Source organism: Cebus imitator, unplaced genomic scaffold, assembly GCF_001604975.1.
Source record: "Cebus imitator isolate Cc_AM_T3 unplaced genomic scaffold, Cebus_imitator-1.0 Scaffold58, whole genome shotgun sequence".
Taxonomy (NCBI): Eukaryota; Metazoa; Chordata; class Mammalia; order Primates; family Cebidae; genus Cebus; species Cebus imitator.
Genome location: NW_016107373.1, coordinates 725,164 through 751,725, shown reverse-complemented (window position 1 = coordinate 751,725; position 26,562 = coordinate 725,164). Strand labels below are relative to the sequence as shown.

The following is a 26,562-nucleotide window of genomic DNA, read 5'->3' as shown; positions in this document are numbered from 1 at the left end:
GAGACAGAGTCTTACTCTGTCACCCACGCTGGAGTGCAGTGACACAATCTCGGCTCACTGCAGCCTCTGCCTCTTGGGTTCAAGCAGTTCTCCTGCTCAGCCTCCTGAGTACAGGAGGTGCCACACACCCAGCTAATTTTTGTATTTTTAATAGAGATGGGGTTTCACCATGTTGGTCAGGCTGGTCTCAAACTCCTGACCTCGTGATTCGCTGCCTCGGCCTCCCAAAGTGCTGGGATTACAGGTGTGAGCCACCGTGCCCGATCTAGAGTTTTCTTTACAATCAGACCATCCATGCTTCAAGTGTGGAATCACTGACTTCCTGGGATAAGTTTCTGACACAGAAGTGGAAAAGAATAGAAGGAGGTAGAAAGAAAATAACTTCCAGGTATATCTGCTGAATGGTGCTAAATTTCTTCAGCCCACTGTTGTCACTGAAATGAAGAATGAAGGGTTGATGCTAATACTAGCAGCCAGTCAAATGGCAATAGGTCATGTTCTCATCATCTGCCAATCTATCCTTTGAGACCGTAGTTCAGTTAGGGCCAGCAAGTTTGCATTGCCTATTCCAATCCATTTCATCAGACAGAGCCCACACCTGGATTGCCTTACACATGGCTTCCTACTAGGACTGGGAGAATTCTTTTTTTAATCTTTCTCTCATTTTCTCTTTCTCTCTTGCTATTTGATTGTAGCTCAGCGACATGTCCTCACCTACATGGAGGATGCAGTGTGCCAGCTGCTGGAGAACAGGGAAGATATTAGCCAATATGGCATTGCCAGGTTCTTCACTGAATAGTAAGTACATGAATGTTTTACTAATACAGTGAACCCAGAGGAGGCACTTGGAAGCAGGCAGGATACTTGAAGAATAGAGCAGAACAATACTGAGTTTGTAGTGGCAGTGAATGCTTGGTTTTGGTAGGTTGGTCGTGGGCTGCCCAAACATGTTTTGGAGCATGCCTGTGGTGCAGCTAGTTTTGTTCAGTGATGTCTCATGAATGGTTATGTCTACAGTTGCTTAACAACTGCTTGTTTGATCTATTAGATCTGTTTCTTTAGGTTCCTCTTATAATTTATAACTTTCTCCTTTATTCAAAATATTCACCTGAATTTCCCTTAGTTGGTGTTCATCTAGCCTGTTTTTTTCATGGCTGGCTTTTCTCATGGAATTGTTTAGGGTAATATTCCTCTGCAGTTTTCTTTCTACAGGATGCTGTGCCAGCCACTTAAAGAGTATTTCTAATCAACAAAGTGAAGAGACAACCCACAGAATGGGAGAAAATATTTGCAAACTACCCATCTGACAAGGGATTAATAACCAGAATATATAAGGAGCTCAAACATCTCTATAGGAAAACATCCAATAATCCCATCAAAAAATGGACAAAAGATTTGCATAGATATTTCTCAAAAGAAGACATACAAATGGCAAACAGGCATATGGAAAGGTGCTCAACGTCATTGATCATCAGAGAAATGCAAATCAAAACTACAGTGAGATAACATTCCATCCCAGTTACAATGGCTTATCCAAAAGGCAGACAATAACAAATGCTGGAGAGGATGCAGAGAAAGGGAACCCTTCTACACTATTGATGGGGATGTAAGTCAGTACAACCACTGTGGAGAACAGTTTGGAGCTTCCTCAAAAAACTAGAAATAGGCCGGGCACAGTGGCTCACGCCTATAATCCCAGCACTTTGGGAGGCTGAGGTGGGCGGATCACGAGGTCAAGAGATCGAGACCATCCTGGTCAACAAGGTGAAACCTCGTCTCTACTAAAAATACAAAAATTAGCTGGGCATATGGTGCGTGCCTGTAGTCCCAGCTACTCGGGAGGCTGAGGCAGGAGAATTGCTTGAACCCGGGAGGCGGAGGTTGCAGCGAGCCGAGATCGTGCCATTGCACTCCAGTCTGGGCAACAACAGCGAAACTCCAAAAAAAAAAAAAAAAAAAAAACTAGAAATAGGGCTGCCATATGATCCAGCAATTCCACTGCTCAGTATATACTCAAAAGAAAGGAAATCTGTATATTGAGTAAATATCAGTACTCCTATGTTTGTTGCAGCACTGGTTTAGAGTACTAAGATTTGGAAGCAATCAAAGTGTCCATCAACAGATGAATGGGTAAAGAAAATGTGGTACATATACACAATGGAGTATTATTTAGCCCTAAAAAAGAATGAGATCCTGTCATTTGCAATAACATGAATGGAACTGAAGATCATTATGTTATGTGAAATAATCCAGGCACAGAAAGACAAATGTTACATGTTCTCACTTATTTGTGGGAATCTTTTTTGAGACAGAGTCTCACTCTATCGCCAGGCGCTAGGCTGGAGTGCAGTGGCACAATCTCGGCTCACTGCAACTTCTGCCTTCTGGGTTCAAGCAATTCTCCTGCCTCAGCTTCCCAAGTAGCTGGGACTACAGGCACACGCCACCACACCCAGCTAATTTTTGTATTTTTTTTTTAGTAGAGACGGGGTTTCACCATGTTGGCCAGGATGGTCTCAATCTCTTGACCTGGTGATCCGCCCACCTTGGCCTCCCAAAGTGCTGGGATTACAGGCTTGAGCCACCTTGCCCGGCCATTTGTGGGAATCTTAAAACCAAAACAATTAAACTCATGGACAAAGAGAATAGAAGGATGGTTACCAGAGGTTGGGAAGGTTGGGGGGGGGCTGAGGGAAGAGATAGCGATGGTTAATGAGTACAAAACAATAAGACCTGCTATTTGATAGCACAACAGGGTGACTATAATCAATGATAACTTAATTGTGCATTTTAAAATAATTAAAAGATAATTAAATTTAAAATAATTAAAATAATTGGATTATTTGTGACACAAAGGATAAATGCTTGATGAGGTGGATAAACTATTATCTATGATATGATTATTTAATATTGCATGTCTGTATCAAAACATCTTATGTGCCCCCAAAATATATATGCCTACTATATACCCATGAAAATTAGAACTTAAAAAATTTTTTAAAAGGAATAGGAATATTTCTAGAGGGAGAATATCTTTTGTAGATTATATTTTTGAAAGATCATACTTCTTGGTAAAGTATGCTTAGGATGTGTAAAAGTCGAAATGATTACTGCCTTTTTTTTTTTTTTGAGACGGAATTTAACTCTGTTGTTCAGGCTGGAGTGCAGTGGCATCATTGTGGCTCACTGTAGCCTTGAAATCCTGGGCTCAAACAATCCTCCTGCCTCAACCTCCCCTGTAGCTGGCACTACAGGTATGTGCTATCATGCCCAACTAATTTTAAAATTTTTCTTTTGTAGAGACAGAGTTTCCATGTTGACTAGGCTGGCTTTGAACTCTGAGCCTCAAGTGATTCTCTCACCTTGGCCTCCCAAAGTGTTGGGATTGTAGGTGTGAGCCACCACACCCAACTGATTACTACTTTTTGAGTATCTCAGAAGTGTTTTGAGGTGGATTGAGATAATCACTTGAAAAACACATTAATCTTCTTTTTCTTCCAACTTTTAGATAGAAGGAGTACATGTGCAGGTTTGTTACATGAGTACATTGCACCCAGGTAGTAAGCATAGTACCCAATAGGTAGTTATTGACCCATTGCTCCCCTCCCCCATCCCCTCTAGGAGTCCACTGTGTCTATTGCTCCCAAATTCATGTCCATGAATGCTCAATGTTTAGCTATCCCACTTATAAATGAGAACATGTTGTATTTGGTTTTCTGTTTCTACATTAATTCACTTAGGATTATGGCCTCTAGCTCTATCCATGTTGCTGCAAAGGACATGATTTCATTCTTTTTTATGGCCACATAGTATTCCATGGTATATGGGCACCATATTTTCTTTATCCAATCTACCTTGATGGCACCTAGGTTGATTCCATGTCTTTGCTACTGTGAATAGTTCAGTGATGAATGTATGAGTACATGGGGAGAATGATGTGTTTTCCTTTGGGTATATACCCACTAATGAATGGGATTGCCAAGTCAAATGCTATCTCTGTTTTAAGTTCTTTGAGAAATCTCCAAACTGATTTCCACAGTAGCTGAATTAATTTACATTCCCACCAACAGTGTGTAAGCATCCTCTTTTCTCGGCAGCCTTGCCAGCATCTGTAGTTTTTGACTTTTTGATAATAGTCACTCTGACTGGCATGACATGGTATCTTATTGTGGTTTTGATTTGCATTTCTCTGATGATGAGTGATAATGAGCATTTTTTCATATGCTTCTTGGCCACTTGTATATCTTTTGACAAAGCGTCTGTTTATGTCCTTCGACCGTTTTTAAGTGGGGTTATTTGGGTTTTGCTTCTTGATTTAAGCTCCTTATAGATTCTGGATATTAGACCTTTGTTGGATGCATAGTTTGTGAATATTTTTTTCCCATTCTGTAGGTTGTCTGTTTATTGATAAGCTTCTTTTGCTGTGCAGAAGCTTTTTAGTTTAATTAGCTTTTTAGTTTAATTGTCAGTTTTTGTTTTTGTTGCAATTGCTTTTGGAGACTTGGCCAAGAATTCTTTGCCAAGGCTGATGTTGAGAAGGATATTTCCTAGGTTTTCTTCTAGGATTTTTATAATTTGAGGTCTTACATTTAAATCTTTATTCCATCTTGAGTTAATTTTTGTATATAGTGAAAGGTAAGGGTCCAGTTTCATTCTTCTACATATGACTAGCCAGTTATCCCAGCACCATTTATTGAACAGGGAGTCCTTTTCCCATTGCTTGTTTTTGTCAGCCTTGTCAAAGATAAGATTGTTTTAAGTGTGTGCTTTATTTTTGAGTTTTCTATTCTTTCCATTGGTCTGTTTTTGTACCAGTACCATGCAAAACACATCAATCTTCATGAAAGGATGTGCTAAAGAAATAGAGAGCACTATTTTTATTATCAATATGCTATCACTTATTTATATTATCATTTGGATTCTGTTTCCTTTTCTTCTGGTTTATTGGGAACATTCTAAGAAAGGAAGAATAATCCTTATAGGCTTCCATTTAAGTAAATCATGTACTCAAGTTCATCTTCCTTGAACATAGATTTTTTTTTTCCTTTCTGTTCTTCAGAGGCTCCTTGGAGATCAGACAGCTATTCTAATAGCCTCAACTTGGGTTGCTGTTAGGGGAATACTTGACATTCCCTAGCTCTTTTGCTGAACTCTCAAGTTGTTATCAATGAAATCTGTATTTTTCATGGATTGACATGTTAGGTTCCTTGGAACAAGACGCTTTCTGGGAGGAAAATTGTTCCTTTCTCCTAGTCTTCTAAAGGAGGATGAGGTAGAGAAGGGAATTTTACTTGTTCTCATGATATGGGCTGGAGCAAATGAGGCGGGCAGGAAATAAAGACTGAGATTGAATAGCCTTGCTTGTTTTTATAGAACTGACAAGCAAAATGACAAGCCTACGGGTCAAGTTTCTAGGCCATTTAATCTATACCAGCACTCTTGAGGCTCCTTGCCAAGTGAAATATGACTCTTCTGGGGCTAATGCTTCTTCCTGGCTTTTTAAATTTTAATTCCCTCCCCTCTGTTATAAGTCTTTTCCCTATTACACTAGTTCCTTGAAGGTAGGGATCATTTACTCGTTTTTGTTTGTTTGTTTGTTTTATTTTGTTTTTTTTGAGACAGAATCTCCCTCTGTTGCCCAGGCTGGAGTGCAGTGGCACCATCGTGGCTCACTGCAACCTCTACCTCCCGGGTTCAAGTAATTTTTATGCCTCAGCCTCCTGAGTAGCTGGGATTACAGGCATGCACCACCATGCCTGGCTAATTTTTGTATTTTTAGTAGAGACTGGGTTTCACCATGTTGGCCAGGCTGGTATCGAACTCCTGACCTCAAGTGATCTGCCTGCCTTGGCCTCCCAAAGTGCTGGGATTACAGGTGTGAGCCACCATGCCCAGCCTCATTTATTCTTCATCTTTGCATTCTTGGTACGTGGCATAATGCTTCGCATATAATAGATGTTAGGTAATTATTTATTGAATCTACAGCAATATCTATATTTTAAGTTATTGAATACCATCTTCTCTTCTATATTTTCTTATAATAAGGACTATTTTCTTGTCTTTTCCCCCCTTTCTTGATTCTTTTTGGTAAAGCTATATTCTGCGATTTTAGAAGCTATATACCATGTGCCCAGCAATCCGAAAGTGAATTCCACTGTTGTGTGTAGCCAATATTGAGCTTTAGTGAACCAGTAGTAAGGCTGACAGTGCTAATAGAAATGTACTTTCCAAGTGGCCTGTTTCTTGTCCCCAGAAAACTAAAATTTACACAATATACGAGTGGCACATACCTGACATTTCCATAATTCTATGACATCAGATTGGCCTGAGGTAAGTTATTTTGAGAAGTGAAAAGTAAACCAGCTCCACAAAATTTTTTGGGGTTTTTTTGTTTCTTCTTTTTTTGAAGACTTGAAAGGTATGGATGTACGGCAGAATGGGAAGTGGTGTAAGTATAATTTGGTAGACAAAGAGACCTGAATGATGAAAGCTCCTGAGTTTACTTTGTGAATTCGATTTAGCCAGTGAAAATCCTTCACTTTCAGGCTTCAGTTTTGTATTGATTTATAAGAGAAGCATAATAAAGTAGAAAGAGCACTGCCCTAGGAAGAAGAAGAGCCCCTTTTTCTTTTTTTTTTTTTTTTTTTTTTTTTTTTTGAGACAGAGTTTCGCTCTTGTTACCCAGGCTGGAGTGCAATGGTGCAATCTCGGCTCACCGCAACCTCCGCCTCCTGGGTTCAGGCAATTCTCCTGCCTCAGCCTCCTGAGTAGCTGGGATTACAGGCATGCACCACCATGCCCAGCTCATTTTTTGTAGTTTTAGTAGAGACGGGGTTTCACCGTGTTGACCAGGATGGTCTCGATCTCTTGACCTCGTGATCCACCCGCCTCCGCCTCCCAAGGTGCTGGGATTACAGGCTTGAGCCACCGCGCCCGGCAGAGCCCCTTTTTCTTATAAGTCCTCACTCTCTAACCTTGGGCAAAGTTCTGAAATCTGGGCTTTAGTTGCCTTATCTTTGAAGTGGGTTTAATAAAGCCTTACATGTTAATAATAATATAATAATTATATGTGTAATTATTTTCCTGGTTATTAAAAGCATAGCTATTGTTTTTTTGGGAAATGCCAAAAATAATAAAAAATAATATAATAATTATATGTTATAATATACAGTTTTTACTAAACTAATACCATTGTTTCAGCTACTACAGTTCTTTGAGATGGGTACTATTATTAATATCTGTTTTATAGAGGGGGAAGTGGATGCTCAGAAAGGTTAAAGTAGCTTCTTAGGCCGGGCGCGGTGGCTCAAGCCTGTGAAATCCCAGCACTTTGGGAGGCCGAGGCGGGTGGATCACGAGGTCAAGAGATCGAGACCATCCTGGTCAACATGGTGAAACCCCGTCTCTACTAAAACTACAAAAAAGTAGCTGGGCATGGTGGTGCGTGCCTGTAACCCCAGCTACTCAGGAGGCTGAGGCAGGAGAATTGCCTGAACCCAGGAGGCGGAGGTTGCGGTGAGCCGAGATCGCGCCATTGCACACCAGCCTGGGTAGCAAGAGCGAAACTCCGTCTCAAAAAAAAAAAAAGTAGCTTCTTCAAGTTCACAAGCTATTAAATGACAGAGTCAGGAATCAAGCCTCATCTGCAGTATTACAGAGGCCATTGTTCTCTGTTATCTCCAGGCCACTTTACTGCTTAATGTTGTTAGAGGGCTAACCAGATCATATTTGGAGGTCTCTTCTAGCTATAATTTCTACAATTTTTGAATTCTCCCTTATGAATTATACTTCTCAAGCTTATCACACAGCCTTAGCTGGTGACCTCAGTTCATTGCCATTTAAACGTTTAATATTGGCCTTTTGGGAGATGCAACTAGAGCTGGCTCTAAAGAGCAGAAAGCATGATTTTTAAAAATATGTTGAGAGTACCCTTCCATCTTACAGTTTCAAGTTCACACCTTGGGATTTTCATACATTTAATGGAGCTTGATTTAGCTTTAAACAATGATAAAAGTACTCCTTGAAATTGTTTTTGGAAGGCTTCTCTTCTGATTTTCTTCCCTGGGTCTGCTTGCCTTCTCATCTATGCTGTCTGTCACCCCTTGGTTGTTGGTGTTTTCAAACAAGTCCATGACTGTTCCAGCAAATCTGGATAGACTGTAAAACACGAGTAGCTGAGCTGTACTTTGTGTATGTCTGCAAGACCAGGAGCTCTGTAGATCATATTCCTCTGGATACTCTTGAAGGATAGACACTAAATCCCAGAGGATTTTCTTTTATATTCTATGTAACCTCTACCTCTGAATGTTGTCCTTCAACCAGTGGAAGGTAAAAGAAATTAATATTTAGAGGTGCTACTCTAAGAATAGGCCAAATGTCAGCACTGGGTCAGGACCTCTGAAGAAGTACATCCAAGAAAATGAGGCAAGAGTAGTTCTAACTTAGAAACCACAACAGAGTGTGACCAGATTCTTGTGGTAAAGATAAAATGAGAAATGTGGCTTTTTGAGACATTGGAAAATAATGATGAGAGAAAAACACGCTGAAATCTGAGAATTCCTATCAGAATTGAGAACCATTCTTCACAGGCTAAATTGATAGTTATAACACTGTGGCATCAGGGAGCTTGACCTCCACGTACTAATATAGAAAAGAATAATATTCTGTGGTCTTGGTTGGTGGGCCCAGGAGGATTCACTCTTATGATCAAGTGTCTTGTTTTTGTTTTTTAAAGGATGATTTTAGTTTCTTGGTGAATTTTTATGGTGACTGTTTTGGTTGCAAGGGAAAGAAGTATACAGACTACCTTTGGTTTATCTTAAGGATACGTGAGAATGTAAGACAGCATTCATTTGTGAATTATTTATTCACAAATTATTTTTGGGCACCTACTCTGTGCCTGAGTATACTATGCAATGGGAATAGAGCAATGAGCAAGAGAAATAAGGTACCTATCTTTATGAACCTAGTGTTTAATGAGGGCAGTAGTCAATAAACAAGCAAACTGATGAGGATGAGAATATCTAATAGTTAATCAACACTGTCTGCTAGGCACTGTTCTAAGCGTATGATGTGCATTATTTTACTTAATCTTCACAGTTCTACAAACAGGATATTAGTATTATCCTCATTTTACTCATAAGGAAATTCAGGTGCATAAAAGTAACATTCTCTTGGTAACATTCTCCTGGTTACATGGCTGGTAACTGTAACAAGATAAATAACAAGAAAACAGCCAGAGTAACATAATATATAGGAAGGACAGGGAAGGCCTCTTGGAGGGAGGTGAAGATTGAGGGTTCATCCCATCAGAGAGCCAATAACTTAGCTCAGAGGGTGACTCACCTTCTCTTTGTCCACCTTGATTATCTAAATAAGCTTCCTGTGACAGAAAAAGATCATTTGATTGTTTTTATTTGTTGCTACTGAGAATGGAGTACCCTTAACAAGCAGTGTTCCTAGGACCACCTCATGGGTAGCTGGCCTCCCTCATGCCCTGTTCCTGTTTAACCAGTGAAAGTAAATAAAATAATTAGTCATCAAAAGTATTTGTATTATGCACTGCATAGTATGAATATGGAGATAGAAATCTTTGTCAGTTTTTAGAAAAGGAGCATTAATAATTTTATTTTTATACATGTTAATCATCAGAATTAATTTTGTTTCAAATAAATCCATAAAATATGAACATCATTATTCATCCTTGGAGACAAAAAAGAGATTCCAATAGTGCATATTCCTTTTTTTTTCTTTTTTCTTTTACTTTTAAGTTCTGGGATACATATGCAGAACATGCAGATTTGTTACGAAGGTAATAGTGCATATTCCTAAATAACTTAAAATGTAGATCTAATGAAAACAATCCATGATTATAAAATATGTATCATTTCTTTTTTTTTTTTTTTTCCCGGACAGGTACTCTAAGCCCTGTGAAAAGATGACGCACTTCTTTCCTACATAATCTAGAACAATCGGGGTATAAACATTCATTCTAAAGGGGGCAGATTTTTTTAGGATAATTCACCACCTAGAATTTAAGTAGTGTTTTTTGGGGAAAATAAGAGGAAATGAAGTTCTTCTTATGTCCATGGTATCAGAGGAACAGAGTATAGGGCAGCCAGAAGCACATCAGAACAAACCAGGACTTCACTGATTTCCAGGCTCGTAGTTCTGAATGAGAGATGGACTTGAGACTTCTCTGGGTCATTTCTCCTCATGTTTTATCTACTTATTTTTGTTAAATTGAGCCAAAATGTGGTGTGGTAAAATAATGGTGACTAATCCTATTACAGACTTCTTCAAAAGGGGTAATGCTTCCTCCTGCACCCACCCCTCCCCTGCCTTTTTTCCATAGCTCAGTTCTTAGCTGGAGTCGACACATTGTAACAGAAAATTACCCATTTCTCATTGTCAGCATCTGGATTCTCACAGACTCAGATAATTGCCAGGAATAGATTTGTCTTCAGTTAAAGCAATCCTATTGCCACTGTTACTGGGCCAGGCACCTCTGTTAGGTCATCATAGAACCAAATCTATAGAGGATTCTGGCTCTTTTCTGTATTACTAGAGGTATGCTATAGCAAAAGGACTGCAGGGGGCCATAGTAGCGAGTTAAGTCACCAAAATCTATTTTGAAACTTAAAAATCCAGGGTCACTGAGGATGCGAGAAGTTTCCTGTTTTTGTAGAATCCATCTCTCTTCTTCAGTCCCTTTGTGTTATGGTTACAGGAAACTATCCAGCAGCACTTGACCTGGTAACAGAGGAAGCTGTTTCACAGCCCACTGGTCCCTTGACTCGTTTAGAAGTCAGAGTCAAAGGTTACAGAAATAATAATTGGGTCCAGATTCTCCCTGTCAGGAAATACCTTCCTACCCCCTCCAACCCTGACTTCTACTAGTTAAGAGAACTTAGCTGTTATGAAACCATTCCGTAAGAGGAAATGAAGGAACGCCATCCTTGGCTGAAGTGTTCTCAAGCCCCAGTGATATTTCTCTTTGCATGGGAGCTGCTTTTGCAGCTAGCTAGTATAAAATTTAGGTAAAATTCTTTACACTAAAATATGTCCCCTTAGAGAAATAACTTGATTTATTTCAATCTATAAATAATATGAAGGATCTTTATATGAATCTGAATTAGCAAGTCTGTCATGCCATTAGCAATGTAAAGTCAGTCATCAGAAGTTAAGAAACTAGGCCAGGTGCGGTGACTCACACCGATAATCCCAACACGTTGGGAGGCCAAGGTGTAAAGATCACTTGAGGCCAGGAGTTTGAGACCAGCCTGGGCAACACAATGAGACTTCTGCCTCTACAAAAAGAAGTTTAAAAAGCTTTACTTCACCCACAAGAGAACAATTTAAAATTTTTAGTGCTTTTAATTTCTTCCATAATTTGCCCAGAACTCCAGCGGATCAATCTGTGGTGCTAGGGGCACAGGCTTGGCAGTAGAGCAGGAAGGAATGACACAATTTGGCACCTTTAACCAGAAGATCTTTAATGAGCTGGCATGGGGGTGGAAGGGATAGAGAGGAAGGAAGGACAGTTGGGATTTTGGCAGTAACACAAAGGTTCTTCTTCCCTGAGAAAAGTGAAATGAAAGTCAAATGAAGCTTCTCTCTGCGATTAGAATTTGCTAAAATGTTTGTCTATCCCTTAGCTCCCAGCCCCATGGCAGGTGCATCATTATAGTCAGTGACTTCTCCAAAAGACAAATTGTCTCTCAGGATCCTTCAGGAGGGGTCATATCTAACCAATTTCTTGTCTGAGGACATAACTGTGATTCCTTTCTTCAACTACCAGATGCAATGCTACCAGCACTGCAGAAACTGTCTTATCAGAAAGTGACACGAGTATACATTTATTTTAGGACACAGTTCTAGGATTGCTGAGTTTTGGGGCTACAACAACAGATAATACTACAATGAGAGATGTTTGGGAAAAGCATTGTTTCTTGGGTGGCCATAGAAGCAGACTTGAAATCACCCCTTTGTCATTCAATAGTATCAACAACAAATGTCTTTGTTGATGTCCTTATAATTTTCTAGGTCTGGATTATTGCTAGGGATGATAATATCTACCTTCTAGGGTTGTTAGGCAAATCATATGAAATGACACACATAAGATGTCTGGCTATATATAATTCATCTTCATTATGTGTTATTTCCTTTAAGCTCCGCTTTTCTGGGATCTTTGCATCTCTGTGGATCTGGATAGTCTTCCTTTTCTCTCTCTTTAAATGGCATCAAAGTTGAAGATCTTGAGGACTTTTTAGTCTCTTGTTTTTTTTTATTGTTGTTGTTTTTGTTACAGTATTTTTTTTTTTTTTTTTTTTTTGAGATAGGGTCTCACTGTGTCACCTAGGCTGGAGTGCAGTGGCGTGAACATGGCTCAGTGCAGCCTCAACCACCTGGGCTCAAGTAGGCCTCCTGCCTCAGTCTCCCATATAGCTATGACCACAGGTGCATGCCACCATACTCAGCTTTTTTTTTCTTTTTTGTAGAGACAGGGGCCTCAATTTGTTGCTCAGGCTGGTCTTGAACTCCTGGGATCATGTTATCCTCCCACCTCAGCCTCCCAAAATGTTGGAATTACAAGTGTGCGCCACTGTACCTGGCCTCTCTTACTTTCTGTAACACTTCTTGCTTGCCCTGTATTTTGTATATATTTTTCAAGATTAAAACATTCGATGATTTCCTGCATGACTCTTAGCTACTTCATTTATCATTTAGTTCATTCATAGAATAGCCTAAGAAAGTTTTCCTATCTTTGTTTTCTTTGCATATGCCATTTTCTCACTTTCTGTCCATAACCCCTTTCCTCTGGATACCAACATTTTATTTTATTTTTATTTATTTATTTTTGAGACGGAGTTTCTCTCTTGTTACCCAGGCCAGATCGCAATGGTGCGATCTCTGCTCACCGCAACCTCCACCTCCTGGGTTCAAGCAATTCTGCCTCAGCCTCCTGAGTAGCTGGGACTACAGACGCGCGCCACCATGCCCAGCTAATTTTTGTATTTTTAGTAGAGACGGGGTTTCACCTTGTTGACCAGGATGGTCTCGATCTCTTGCCCTCATGATCCACCCGCCTCGGCTTCCCAAAGTGCCGAGATTACAGGCGTGAGCCACCGCGCCCGGCCAGATACCAACATTTTAAAACTCAAGGTGTAATGGCAGACTTGAGTCGGCCAACTCTATCCCACTTGTGTTGTTCCCATCTTAGCTCTAGTGGTACAGTGATGTGCTCAGGGTAATGAAAAGCAGACATTCTCTGCTGAGGTCATTGCTCCTCATGCTGGCAGCCTGCTCCAGGAAGCTGTTTATCTGTGCTTGCAGAGCCAAGCTGCAGCCTCTGAACAGTTGGAATGTATTGAGAAACCACAGAGCCCAAAGAGAGAACATTACACAGGCAGTTCCAGGCAGGGAGAGTATATTTACACCAGACAAACTGCAGCTTACATGTGTGGGGATAATTGTTCATCTGCACACTCTCACACTTTACCTTCTATGCAATCTATATACCCTCTCAAGAAGGTTTAACCAGGAGAACTTATACTGCTATGTCCAAATTACCCTGAACATCCACTAACATGTCAGAAGGAAAAAGAGATAATATAGAAAATTTGAGATAAAAACCACCTTTTTAAGGTAGTGGTTCCTTTGTGTGTGTGTGAGTCAAATTTGATTTTTAGAATCTTAGACCAGATAAGCCTGAAAAACAGTTTCTTGCATGGAAATGTTTTTCTTCATCCCTTTACAAAAATATTTTGTTGTAGAGCTTCAAATGTGCTTTATGTCAATAGGAATATAAGACATGGTCACTTCCCTGTGAGGTGTAATCTGGTTAAAGAGATAAAACCCATTGAATAACAAACAATTACAGAACAATACAAGATGTTATATAATAGCATTAAGTTATATGGCCCAGTACACTGAGAATTGAGAGTAAGGGAAAAAAATGGCTATTAGTTAAATAAAAGTAGCTACGTCATTATAGAGGAGTTGTCTTGATTTGGAAAGGTAGGTAGATTTTGGATAAACAAAACAGAAAGGATACATATTTTGCCGCATGAAAGCACCATAACATAGTGGTTTAGCACATAGACTTTGGAGTCAGATAGATCCGTGTTAGAGGGCCTGCCACTTTCTGGTATGCGAGCTTGGGCAGATTGCTTACCTCATCTATAAAACAGGAGACTCATCTATAAAATAGGAGACTCATCTATAAAATATAAGATTCCATGTTACATAGTTGTTGGAATGATTAAATGAGTTAATGAAAGTAAATTGCTTGGTATTCCACCTGAGATACAGTAAGTGTTGAATTAATTGGTAGCTACCGCTACTATTGTTCACTCATTCATTCAATATATATTTACTGGGTGCCTATGTCTTAGTCAGCATTCTAGATGCTATGGATATAGCAGTGAAAAAAACGGACCAGAAATTTCAACTCTTATGGAGCTTCCATCCTGCAAGTGTCTTTATTTTACCTTTTTAGAATGTGTGTGAATGATTTTGGACTTATAAAAAGTTTCAAAAATCATGTAGAGTTCCTGCATCCATTTCATACAGCTTCTACTAATGTTAACATTTTCCGTATCCATGCTATAATTGCCAAAATCAAGAACTTAACATTAATTCAAAACTATTAACTAATCTATAGGTCTTTGAAGGGCAATTTTTTATTTTCTGAGATGAATTCTAGGTTGGCAGCTGTTTTACCATTCACCATTTTTTGGTTTCTGTTGACTTTGTTGAGAAGCTGCTCTCAGTCTTATTCTTGCTTCTTTGAAAATAACCCTTTTAAAAATCTCTGGATGGTTCTTAGCTATTTCTAGTTGGTCTTTGGTTTTTGACGGTTTTACTATAATGTGCCTAGATTTGCTTCTTTTTATATTTAAACTATTTGGTGTTCTTAGTGTTTCTTGAAACTGTAGCTTGATATCATTTATCAGTCTTGGAAAATTCTCAATTATTATCTCTTCAAATTTTCTTCTGTTCTACTCTCTCTGTGTCTCTGTTGCTTTTTTTTTTTGAGGCAGGATCTCTGTCTATCACCCAGGCTGGAGTGCAGTGGCGCAGTTATGGCTTACTGTAGCCACAACTTCCTAGGCTCAGGCAGTCCTCTTGCTTCACTCATCCTCCCAAGTGGCTGGGACCATAGTTGCATAACACCACACTTAGCTAATTTTTTTTTTTTTTTTTTAAGAGATAGGGTCTTTGCCATGTTGCCCAGACTGGTCTCAAACTCCTGGGCTCAAGTGATCCTCCTGCCTCAGACTCCCAAAGTGCTGGGATTACAGGTGTGAGCCACTGTGCCCAGCTATTTTTTTTTTTTTTTTTTTTTTTTTTTTTTTTTTTTTTTTTTTTTTTTTTTTTTCAGTCTCACTCTGTCACCCAGGCTGGAGTACAGTAGCACAATCTCGGCTCACTGCAACCTCCACCTCCCGCGTTCAAGTGATTCTCCTGCCTCAGCCTCCTGAGTAGCTTGTATTACAAGTGCCTGCCACTGCACCTGGCTAATTTTTATATTTTTAGTAGAGATGGGGTTTCACCATGTTGGCCAAGCTGGTCTTGAACTCCTGACCTCAAGTGATCTGCCCACCTTGGCCTCCCAAAGTGTTGGGATTACAGGTATGAGCCACCATGCCCAGCTCATTATTTTGTATTTTATGCTTTATTCTGGATATTTTCTTCTGATTTATTTTCCAGGTCATTAATTCTCTCTTCATTTCTGTCTAATTTGCTATTAAACTCATCTACTGAGTTCTTAATTCTAGTTATTATATTTTTTTTAGTTCAAGTCTTTTTATTCAGTTTTTGGTTGTTTCCTTGCTAAATCTTGTCTTTCGTTTGCTTGATAGTAAATAAAGCATGGTTATTACAAAGCCCATAATTTATTATCTGGATTCCATGTGTGTCTGTTTCTGTTTTCTGTCCTATCTCTTTGTTTTTTTACTCCATTATCTTTTCTTGTGTCATACTCTTATTTTCTCTAGTTGAGTTCTGTAAATTGTGTATGACAAACTGTACAGATAATGTGAGGCCCAGAATGATGTTATCTTTCTTCGGAGAGGATTTGTATTTGCTCTGGCAGATGGCCTAGGCACTAGCAATTCTGGATTACCTCAATCCCATGAGGATTTGAAACAATTTGAATATAGATTTATATATCAGGGAGGGCTGATTTTCAGGATAGCTTTTTGGAATAGCAAAAAAGCCTTAGGTGTTTACGAGAGTCCAACTCCCCAACCTGGGTGGGTCCGGAACTCTAATAATCTGCAAGCCCTAACAGTAATTTGAAAACTCAGGAACTTAAATTAATTCAAAATTATTAACTGCGCAGTGTATCAGTTGAAGCTTCCAGAACTGTCAGAGGCCCCTAGAGCAACCAGTGGGTATAATAATACCTTATTTCTGAAGTGGTGATAAGTGTAAATGATATTGTGACATAACTGGCATGACAGTAATGTTACATGAAAATATCTGAGATTGTTTTTTTTTTTTTTCATTTTAAATTTTTTTGTAAAGATGGAGTCTTGCTATATTGCCCAGGCTGGTCTCAAACTCCTGGCCTCAAGTGATCCTCCCGCCTCAGCCTCCTAAAGTGCTGGGATTACAGGTGTGAATCACTGTGCCTAGCCAATAGCTGAGATGTCTTTTATTTATTTATTTTATTTTATTTTATTTTATTTAAGAGAGAGTTTTGCTCTTGTTGCCCAGGCTGGAGTGCAATGGTGAGATCTTGGCTCATCACAATCTCTGCCTCCCAGATTCAAGCGATTCTCCTCCCTCAGCCTCCCGAGTAGCTGGGATTACAGGCATGTGCCACCATGCCCAGCTAATTTTGTATTTTTAGTAGAGATGGGGTTTCTCCATGTTGATCAGGCTGGTCTCGAACTCCTGAACTCAGGTGATCCGCCCACCTCAGCCTTCCAAAGTGCTGGGATTACAGGCATGAGCCACTGCACCTGGTCTATTTATTTATTTTTTGAGACAGAGTCTTGCTCCGTCACCAGGCTGGAGTGCAGTGGTGCAATCTCAGCTCGCTGCAACCTCTGCCTCCCAGGTTCAAGGGATTCTCCTGCCTCAGCCTCCTGAGTAGCTCGGACTACAGGCATGCACCACCACGTCCAGCTAATTTTTATATTTTTTAGTAGAGACGGGGTTTCACCATGTTGGCCAGGATGGTCTCGATCTCTTGACCTCACGATCCATCCGCCTCGTTCTCCCAAAGTATTGGGATTATAGTCATGAGCCACTTCGCCTGGTCAAGATTTCTATTATTGAGAGAGTCACAGGTACTACTAATTCTACTATGTGTATGTTCATAATAGAAGGAAATGCCAAATTCCAGGTAGAGTTTAGTAAAAACAAAGATATAAAAATTTCCCCATCCAAGTGTGTGGTTCTCTTGACTTTAATCCATGGACCCTCTGTTTAGAAATCCCACACATTGCGAAAAGGGGCACTAAATGCTCAGCTCACCTTTCTTAGTTTTATTCTTTCATAACTTGGCCTTGTCATTCTTCATTTGCCTTGGTGGCTCTCTGATGACTTCAGACAATTGCCTTTAATAATTTATTGATTTTTCTCTCAGCCAGAAGAGTTAGTCTGAATTACCTACTCTACTTTTGTTGGAGGAAGAACTCTTTTAGAACATGCATTCCAGTGAAACATATTAATACTTAGTTGAAGTAGAAAATATCATACACTGCAAGGGATCATAAAGGAATCTAATTTGACTCATGGAGGACTAGTACAAGGTAAAAAGCAACAAACAGCAAATATATAATGAGGATAGGGCCAGTTTGTGCACGGCTTAATTATATTGAAATAAGTAGAAAGGCAAAATGACCAGGCATGGTGGCTCATGCCTGTAATCCCAGAACTTTGGGAGGCCAAGGTGGGAGGATCACCTGAGGTCAGGAGTTTGAGATCAGTCTGGTGAACATGGTGAAACCATTTGTATTAAAAATAGAAAAATTAACTGGGTGTGGTATCAGGCACCTGTAATCCCAGCTACTTGAGAGGCTAAGGCAGAAAAATTGCTTGAACTTGGGAGGCAGAGGTTGCAGTGACCCAAGATCATGTCACTGCACTCCAGGCTGGGCAACAGAGCGACAGCGAAACTCTGTCTCAAAAAAAAGAAAAGAAAAGAAAGACAAAGACAGTACCTTTAAATGCTGAGAAACTCATTACTTGATCTTCTTTCAATATTTAAAATTTAAAATTTAAAATTCAGTAGCTATTTATTAAGCACCTATCATATGCCAATCACTGTGTCACATATGGTCCTCAAGAAATTCACTGTCATGTAAAAATTAGATAGGAACACAAATACAAGTAAAATAGAGCATTGGAAGTGCTGGACTAGTGAATAAACTTTGATAGAAAAAGTGATTATTTATACAGTCAGGAAAGAATTCACAGAATAGTGACATTCAATTTAGGCTTAAAAAATGTATAGATGATTATCAGACAGAGGAGGAAGAACAGAACTCCAGGAGGAGAGGACTACTTGGGAAGGGAGTGGAAATAAAAAGTAGATCCTAAGTTTAGTGTGACTTGATCAAAAAGAGGAAAGTGGATGGGAATGGAGACCATGTTGAGAAATGAAATTCCTCAAAAGAGTGGGACCAGCTTTTCTTCAAAGAACCTCACTTTGTACAAATTCTGTAGCAGTAAATGTTTGTGGCCAAAGCAACAGAAACTATCTCTGGCCATCTTAAGCAAAGAGACTTTAATGGAATGATGTGTCAGTTGCAGTAGCTACTTATGGATCAGACAGTTGTGGTGAGACCTTTGCCTAGTTTCAGATGCTCAGCCTCCAAAGCTCCCTTGATTCCTGTCTGTTTTCCAATTCCGATGGTTCAGCCATCTGTGGATTTTATGAGCCACCAATAATGCCCTTCCAGCAGAGCCCCTTTTTGTTTAAGATAGTGAGATTTGGTTCTGTTGCTTGCAACCAAGAACCCTACTACTGTTATTAATTTTTGTGGTACATTCTTGAGTCATTTAGGAGTGTATTAGTTACCAGATGAAACTGAATTCTCATAAATGTTATGTGGTAGTGACTTTTATTTTGTAGGGAAAAAGAGAGAGTTATGCTTGGATTGTTATTCTTATTTCCAGGTAATATTTAGATTTTGTTTGATGTTAACACTATCCCTGGTAAATTTTTTTTCTTCCCTCAAGCTTCAGTGTGATTCCTAGGAAAATCTTGGAAATTGCCAATAGAGAAGATGTATTACTAAGTATCAGGAGTTTCTTGAAAGGACATCTTTCAGTTTCCCAAGATGGGATTCTGCCTGTTCAGTAGTTGCTTGAGTACTGATAAAATTCCCCCCAAATACTTCCTAATGTATTATTGAAATATTGGAGATAAAGGAAAGCGAAACATATTAAAACTAATTTTTAAGTGGTGAGAGAAGTGGAATTGAAGTCTACTTTAGGAATTTGAAATATTTATCACCCACAGTTTTTCTAAGAATACACATTTGTGTCAGTCTGTCAAACTTTTTATTCAAAAAAAAAAAAAAAAAACTATGAATGATCCATTTAAAATACATTTTTATTACATTTTTTTTTTTCCAAATCTGAGAAATATGCCAGATGGTAGGAATTGCCTAGAAGTCTCTGACACTTACAGATTGGTAGATGAATGGAGAGAAGACAAGACTTTGGGTATCTAGATTAGTGGATAGAACTTTGCAAGTATTGACTTCTTATTTGCCCTTGTTGAATTTTGAAAAGGAACCAGGTAGAGTAGATGAAAATAGAGATTCTTCTCCCTTCAGTACTCATGTAATTTAACACAGCCACAGGAGGCTCCAAGTTTTGGGGTGTGGGCACAATTTCAAAGATATATTTCTATTAAACTTCTTGAGAGAGATATGAAGAAGAAACTAAGTATAGAGTTTCTTAGATGCAAAAATCACTTTAAAGTAGGCCATGTATCCATCCTTATCACGCTTCACTTTTTCTGAGAACTGTGATTTTCTTGTCTTGTATGGCTTTTTAAGAATCTAAGTTCATTGTGTAATCAGCTTATTTCCTCTCCATTATTAATGCCCTAATTGGCAGGTTTTCTGACCCATTTTCTTTTCTGTGATGCTCTTCCAGATGCCTAATTTTTCATATCACAACATGGATTTAGGTAGTTTTTCAGTAATAAAAGTTGGTGTGAATATGCTGCAGTATGTGGATTAACATACATTTAACAAATGTTTATTGCAGGCTTGTTGCACCCTAGACATGTAATGAATAAATAAATAAATTAGTAAGGTAGCTTCAGATAGTGATGAATTCTATTAAGGAAATCAGGAGCCAGACATGATGGCTCATGCCTATAATTTCAGCGACTTGGAAGGCTGAAGTGGGAGGATTGCTTGAGGCCAGATGTTCCAGACCAGCCTGGGCAACTTAGCAAGGCCTCGTTTCTTTGAAAAAAAAAAGAAGAAGAAGAAGAAGAAGAAGCTAAGCATAGTGGCACACACCTATAGTCCCAACTGCCCAGGGGGCTGAGGCAGAAGGATTGCTTGAGCCCAGTAAACTGTGATCAAGCCACTGCACTCTAGCCTGGGCAACAGAGTGAGATTCTGTCTCTAAAAAATAAATAAATAAATAAATAAGGGAGAGTTTTGGGCTACTGAATGACTGGGAGATGGAAATCTACTTTGAATAGTATAGACAGAGAAGGCCTCACTGAGGTTTTCTGTTGCCATTGCTATTTTAGATACTTGCTTAGAGAAAGAGAAGTAGTCCTTTAAAAAGTGCATTGTTGATGAAGATAATGGAGAGAGAAGAGGAAGAAGAAAGGGATATTACAACCTGTAGCTGTATAGGGGAAAGGAAGAGAAAAATGACCGGGGATAGGAGATAGCAAAGCAAACTTTATTTGCTTTGTGGATAGCTGTGTAGGTGAAAGGAAGAAAAAACAGAGAAGGAGAAACTTGAACTTTATTATTTGCTTTGTAAATAATTTGTGACCCTTGACTTCCATTTCAAGGATATAATAATGATAGGAATTGGCTGTCAGGTATGACTGGATTCACAATGAGAGCTGTTTCCTTAAATTATGCCATTGGGTTTTCTCTGAGGTGCCCTCTATGTAAATCAGGATTGGTAATCTCCCTGATTTTATAGGAGCTAGGAACTGAGTCTTCTTTTCTTTCTATCTCTTATAGGAATAAAAGGGGGAAATGAGCATTTTTTACACTACTGAGGTCAGGTGTCCTTGGGTCTAATGTTAAAGTTAAAACAAAAATTTCAGAGAGAACCCTTTTATCCTTTGTTATTTAGAAAATACTTGATCCGGCCGCATGGTGGCTCATGCCTGTAATTCCAGCACTTTGGGAGGCTGAGGCAGGTGGATCAAGAGGTCAGGAGTTGAAGACCAGCCTGACCAATATGGTGAAACCCTGTCTCTACTAAAAATACAAAAATTAGCTGGGCAATGATGGCTCATGCCTGTAGTCCCAGCTACTCGGGAGGAGGCTGAGGTGGAAGAATCACTTGAACCTGGGGGATGGAGGTTGCAGTAAGCCGAGATTGCACCACTGTACTCCAGCCTGGGAGACAGAGTGAGACTCTGTCTCAAAAAAAAGAAAATACCTGACCCTCTTGCTCTCTTGCCGTATTGGTGCCAGACAGAATGGTAAGATTTATATATATTTGTTAAAATATATATAATAAAATTACATATATAATGGCTATGTATATATCTATATATTTTTTTTCTTTTGTTTCCTCTTTTTTTAATGGCCATTCATGCAGGATATATATATTTTTTAAGTTCCAGGATACATGTGCAGGATATGCAGGTTTGTTACACAGGTAAACGTGTGTGCCATGGTGATTTGCTGCATCTATCAACCCATAACCTAGGTCTTAAGCCTAGCATGTAGTAGCTATTTTTCCTAAAGCTCTCCCTCCCCTCACCACTCCCAACAGGCCCAGTGTGTGTTGTTCCCATCCCTGTGTCCATGAGTTCTCATTGTTCAGCTCCCATTTATAAGTGAGAACATGGAATGTTTGGTTTTCTGTTCCTGTGTTAGTTTACTGAGGATAATGGCTTCCAGCTCCATCCATGTCCCTGCAAAGGACATGATCTGGTTCCTTATTCCATGGTATATATGTACCCATTTTCTTTATCCAGGCTATCATTGATGAGCATTTGCGTTGATTCCATGTCTTTGCTATTGTGAATAGTGCTGCAGTGAACATATGCTTGCATGTCTCTTTATAATAGAATCATTTATATTCCTTTGGGTTTATACCCAGTAATGGGATTGCAGAGTCAAATGGTATTTCTGGTTCTAGATCTTTGAGGAATCATCACACTATCTTCCACAATGGTTGGACTAATTTACATTCCCACAAACAGTATAAAAGTGTTCCTATTTCTCTACAGCCTTGCCAGCATCTGTTGTTTTTTGACTTTTTAATAATAACCCAGTGCAGTAGCCCACACCCATAATCCTAACACTTTGGGAGGCCAAGGTGGGTGGATTGCTTGAGCCCAGAAGTTTGAGACCAGTCTGGGCAACATGACAAAACCCTGTCTCTACAAAAAAAATACAACAAAATTAGCCATGCATGGTAGTGCACACCTGTAGTCCCAGCTACTCCGGATGGCTTAGGCCCAGAAGATCAAGGCTGCAATTAACATGAGTATGCCACTGTATTCCAGCCTGAGTGACACAGTGAGACCTTGTGAAAAGAAAGAGAGAGAGAGAAAAAAAAGGAGGGAGGGAGAGAGGAAGGAAGGAAGGAGAAAGGGAAGGAGGGAAAGAGAGAAAGAGAAGAAAAGAAAAAGGAAGGAAGGAAAGAGAGAGAAAGAGAGAAGGAAGGAAGGGAACGGGAGTGAAGGGGAGGGAAAAGGGAGGGAGAGGGAAAGGGGAGGGGGAGGGAAAGGGTAGGGCGCGGTGGCTCACGCCTGTAATCCGAGCACTTTGGGAGGCTGAGGTAGGTGATCACCTGAGGTCGGGAGTTTGAGACCAGCCTGACCAACATGGAGAAACCCCGTCTCTACTAAAAATACAAAATTAGCCAGACGTGGTGGCGTGTGCCTGTAATCCCAGCTACTCAAGAGGCCAAGGAAGGAGAATCCTTGAACCCAGAGGCAGAGGTTATGGTGAACCAAGATCACACCATTGCACTCTAGCCTGGGCGACAAGAGTGAAACTCTGTCTCAAAACAAAAAAGAAAGAGAGAGAGGGAGGGAGGAAGGAAAGGAAGGAAGTAAGGGAAGAGGAGGGAGGGAAAAAAAGAGAAAGAAATTAGAAAAAGAGCAATTTAAAAGTTAGTGGGGAAGGAGATGGAAAGAATAAAGATTAGAGTGGAAATCAATGAAAAAGATACCAGAAAAACAGTGAAGCCAAGCAGGCTCTTTGAGAAGATAAATAAAATTGAAAAATCACGAGCCAGACTAATCACAACAAAACAAAGACAAGACACAAATTACCAATATCAGGAATGAGAGAGATACACCAGTACAGATTCTGTAGATATTAAGAGATCATAAGGAAATATTAACAATTTTATGCCAACAAATTCAATGACTTAGATCAAATGGACAAAGACACAAAGGCCATTCAAGGAGAAATAGATAACTTGAAGAAACTGAATTTGTAGTTAAAAATAATCTCACAAAGAAACTCCAGGCCCAGGTGGAATTTCACTGGTGAATTCTACCAAATATATTAGGAAGAAAGAACACCAGTTCTACACAGATGCTTCCAGAAAATTGAAAGGAATTACTTCTCAACTCAGTCTAGGAGACTAGCATTAATCTAATACCCAAACAAAAGAAGGACATTTCCAGAAAAGGAAACTGCAAACCAATATTCCTTGTCACAAAAATTCTTAAAATTTTAGTAAATTGAATCCAATAATGCATAAGAACCATGTGGAGTTTATTCCAGGAATGCATGGTGGTTTAACATTTAAAAATCAATGTAAACTTAAAAATTCTGAAAAAGAAATGCGTAACCCACCATATAAATGAAAAAAATAAGATTGTTTCAATAAATAGCTAAAAAGCATTTTTTTTTTTTTTTTGAGACAGAGTTTCGCTCTCGTTACCCAGGCTGGAGTGCAATGGCGCGATCTCGGCTCACCGCAACCTCCGCCTCCTGGGTTCAGGCAATTCTCCTGCCTCAGCCTCCTGAGTAGCTGGGATTACAGGCACGCGCCACCATGCCCAGCTACTTTTTTGTAGTTTTAGTAGAGACGGGGTTTCACCATGTTGACCAGGATGGTCTCGATCTCTTGACCTCGTGATCCACCCACCTCGGCCTCCCAAAGTGCTGGGATTACAGGCGTGAGCCACCACGCCCGGCGCTAAAAAGCATTATGAAATCCAACATTCATTCCTGATTCAAAAAAACAAAAACCAGACCGTTCACACTGGTTCTCACCTGTAATCCTAGCACTTCGGGAGGCCGAGGCAGGAGGATTTCTTGAGCCCCGAAAGTAGAGGTTGCAGTGAGCTGAGATCATGCCACTGTACTCCAGCCTGGGTGGTAGAGCCAGACCCTGTCTCAAATAATAACAACAAAGACCTCCTAGCAAAGTAGGAATAGAATGGAATTTTCTCCCCCCAGTGAAGGGCATCTATGAAAAACCTATCAAACTTAATGGTGAAAGACTGAAGACTTTCCTGCTAAAATCAGGAACAGGGCAACAATTTCCACTCTCACCATTTTTGTTCAACATTGTCCTGGAGGTTCTAACCAGTGGATAAGGCAAGAAAAATAAAAAAAACAGATTTGTTGCATAGGTCTTTATAAAAAAGCCTATGGAATCTACAAAAAACAACAACAACAATAACAACAACAAAACTCTACTAGAATAAGTGAATTTAGCAAGGCTGTATATCAATATATAAAATTGTATTTTTGTATTCTAGCAAAAAACAATTGGAAATTTAAAATTTTAAAGCAGTGTCATTTACAATAGCATCAAAAAAATACAAGCTACTGGCCAGGCAAGGTGGCTCACGCCTGTAATCCTAGCACTTTGGGAGGCTGAGGCAGGCAGATCACAAAGTCAAGAGATCGAGACCATCCTGGCCAACATGGTGAAACCCTGCCTCTATTAAAAATACAGAAATTAGCCAGGCATGGTGGTGCATGCCTATAGTCTCAGCTACTCAGGAGGCTGAGGCAGGAGAATTGTTTTAACTGGGAAGGTGGAGGTTGCAGTGAGCTGAGATCATGTCACCACACTCCGGCTTGGCAATAGAGGGAGACTCCGTCTCAAAACAAAACAAAACAAAACAAACAAACAACTTAGAAATAATTCTTACAAAAGGTTTACACTGAAAATTACAAAACATTGCTGAGAGGAATTAAAGATTAGTTTATCGTGACAGATTAATATAAGGTAACAGAAAGTTTATCTGTTGCAGACAGGAAGTCACAGGCAGACAGGAGGGAGGGATTCCAAATGGGGTTGAAGGAGACTTTTGGAGGTAATGAATATGTTAGTTATCTTGATTGTGGTGACGGTTTCTTGGGTATATGCATATATAAAAACTTACCAAATTATATGTATACTTTTTCATTTAGTTCTATGATTTTTTTTTTTTTTTGAGACTGAATCTCGCTCGCCCAGGCTGGAGTGCAGTGACGCGATCCTGGCTCACTGCAACCTCTCCTTACTGGGTTCAAGTGATTCTCCTGCCTAAGCCTCCCCAGTAGCTGGGACGACAGGCACCCACGCCACCACACCTGGCTAATTTTTGTATTTTTAGCGGAGATGGGGTTTCACCATATTGGTCAGGCTGGTCTTAAACTCCTAACCTTGTGATCTGCCCGCTTTGGTCTGCCAAAGTGCTGGGATTACAGGAGTGAGCCACTAGAATTGGCGCCTGGCAAATTCTATGAATTTTTAACTTATGTAAATATATAGAACAGTTTTATAGCCACAAAAAACTCTTACTATCCCTTTATAATCACACCCTCTCCTGTTTTTTCCCAACCCAAACCCCTGACAACCAATGATTAGTTCTCTATCACTATAGTTTTGGCTTTTTAATAATGTCATATAAATGGACTTTATGCAGTATATAACCTTTTTTTCTTTCTTTCTTTTTTTTTTTTTTTTTGGGGATGGAGTTTCACTCTTGTTGCCTGGGGTAGTATGATCTGAACTCACCGCAACATCTGTCTCCCGGGTTCAAGTGATTCTCCTGCCCCAGCCTCCTGAGTAGCTGGGATTACAGGCATGTGCCACTACGCCCAGCTAATTTTGTATTTCTAGTAGAGACGGGGTTTCTCCATCTCGGTAAGGCTGGTCTCAAACTCCCAACCTCATGTGATCCGCCCACCTCAGCCTCCCAAAGTGCTGGGATTACAGGCATGAGCCACTGCACTAGGCCCTTTTTTTTGAGACAGAGTCTCACTGTGTCGCCCAGGCTGGGGTGCAGTGGCACAATCTCAACTTACTGCAACATCCACCTCTTGGGTTCAAGCAATTCTCATGCCTCAGCCTCCCAAGTACCTGGAATTAAAGGTGCACACCACCACGCCTGGCTAATTTTTTTTTTTTTTT

General features: G+C 39.8%; 1 protein-coding gene across 2 annotated transcripts in view; it reads left to right on the top strand.

The window, feature by feature from the left end:
- Window positions 1-26,562, top strand: part of CUNH11orf49 (chromosome unknown C11orf49 homolog) — a 222,694-nt gene that overhangs the window by 50,009 nt on the left and 146,123 nt on the right. For both annotated transcript variants that reach the window (XM_017529275.1, XM_017529273.1), the window contains exon 2: window positions 696-798. In XM_017529275.1, the coding sequence (XP_017384764.1) occupies window positions 696-798 (103 nt within the window). The remainder of the gene's footprint in view (window positions 1-695; window positions 799-26,562) is intronic.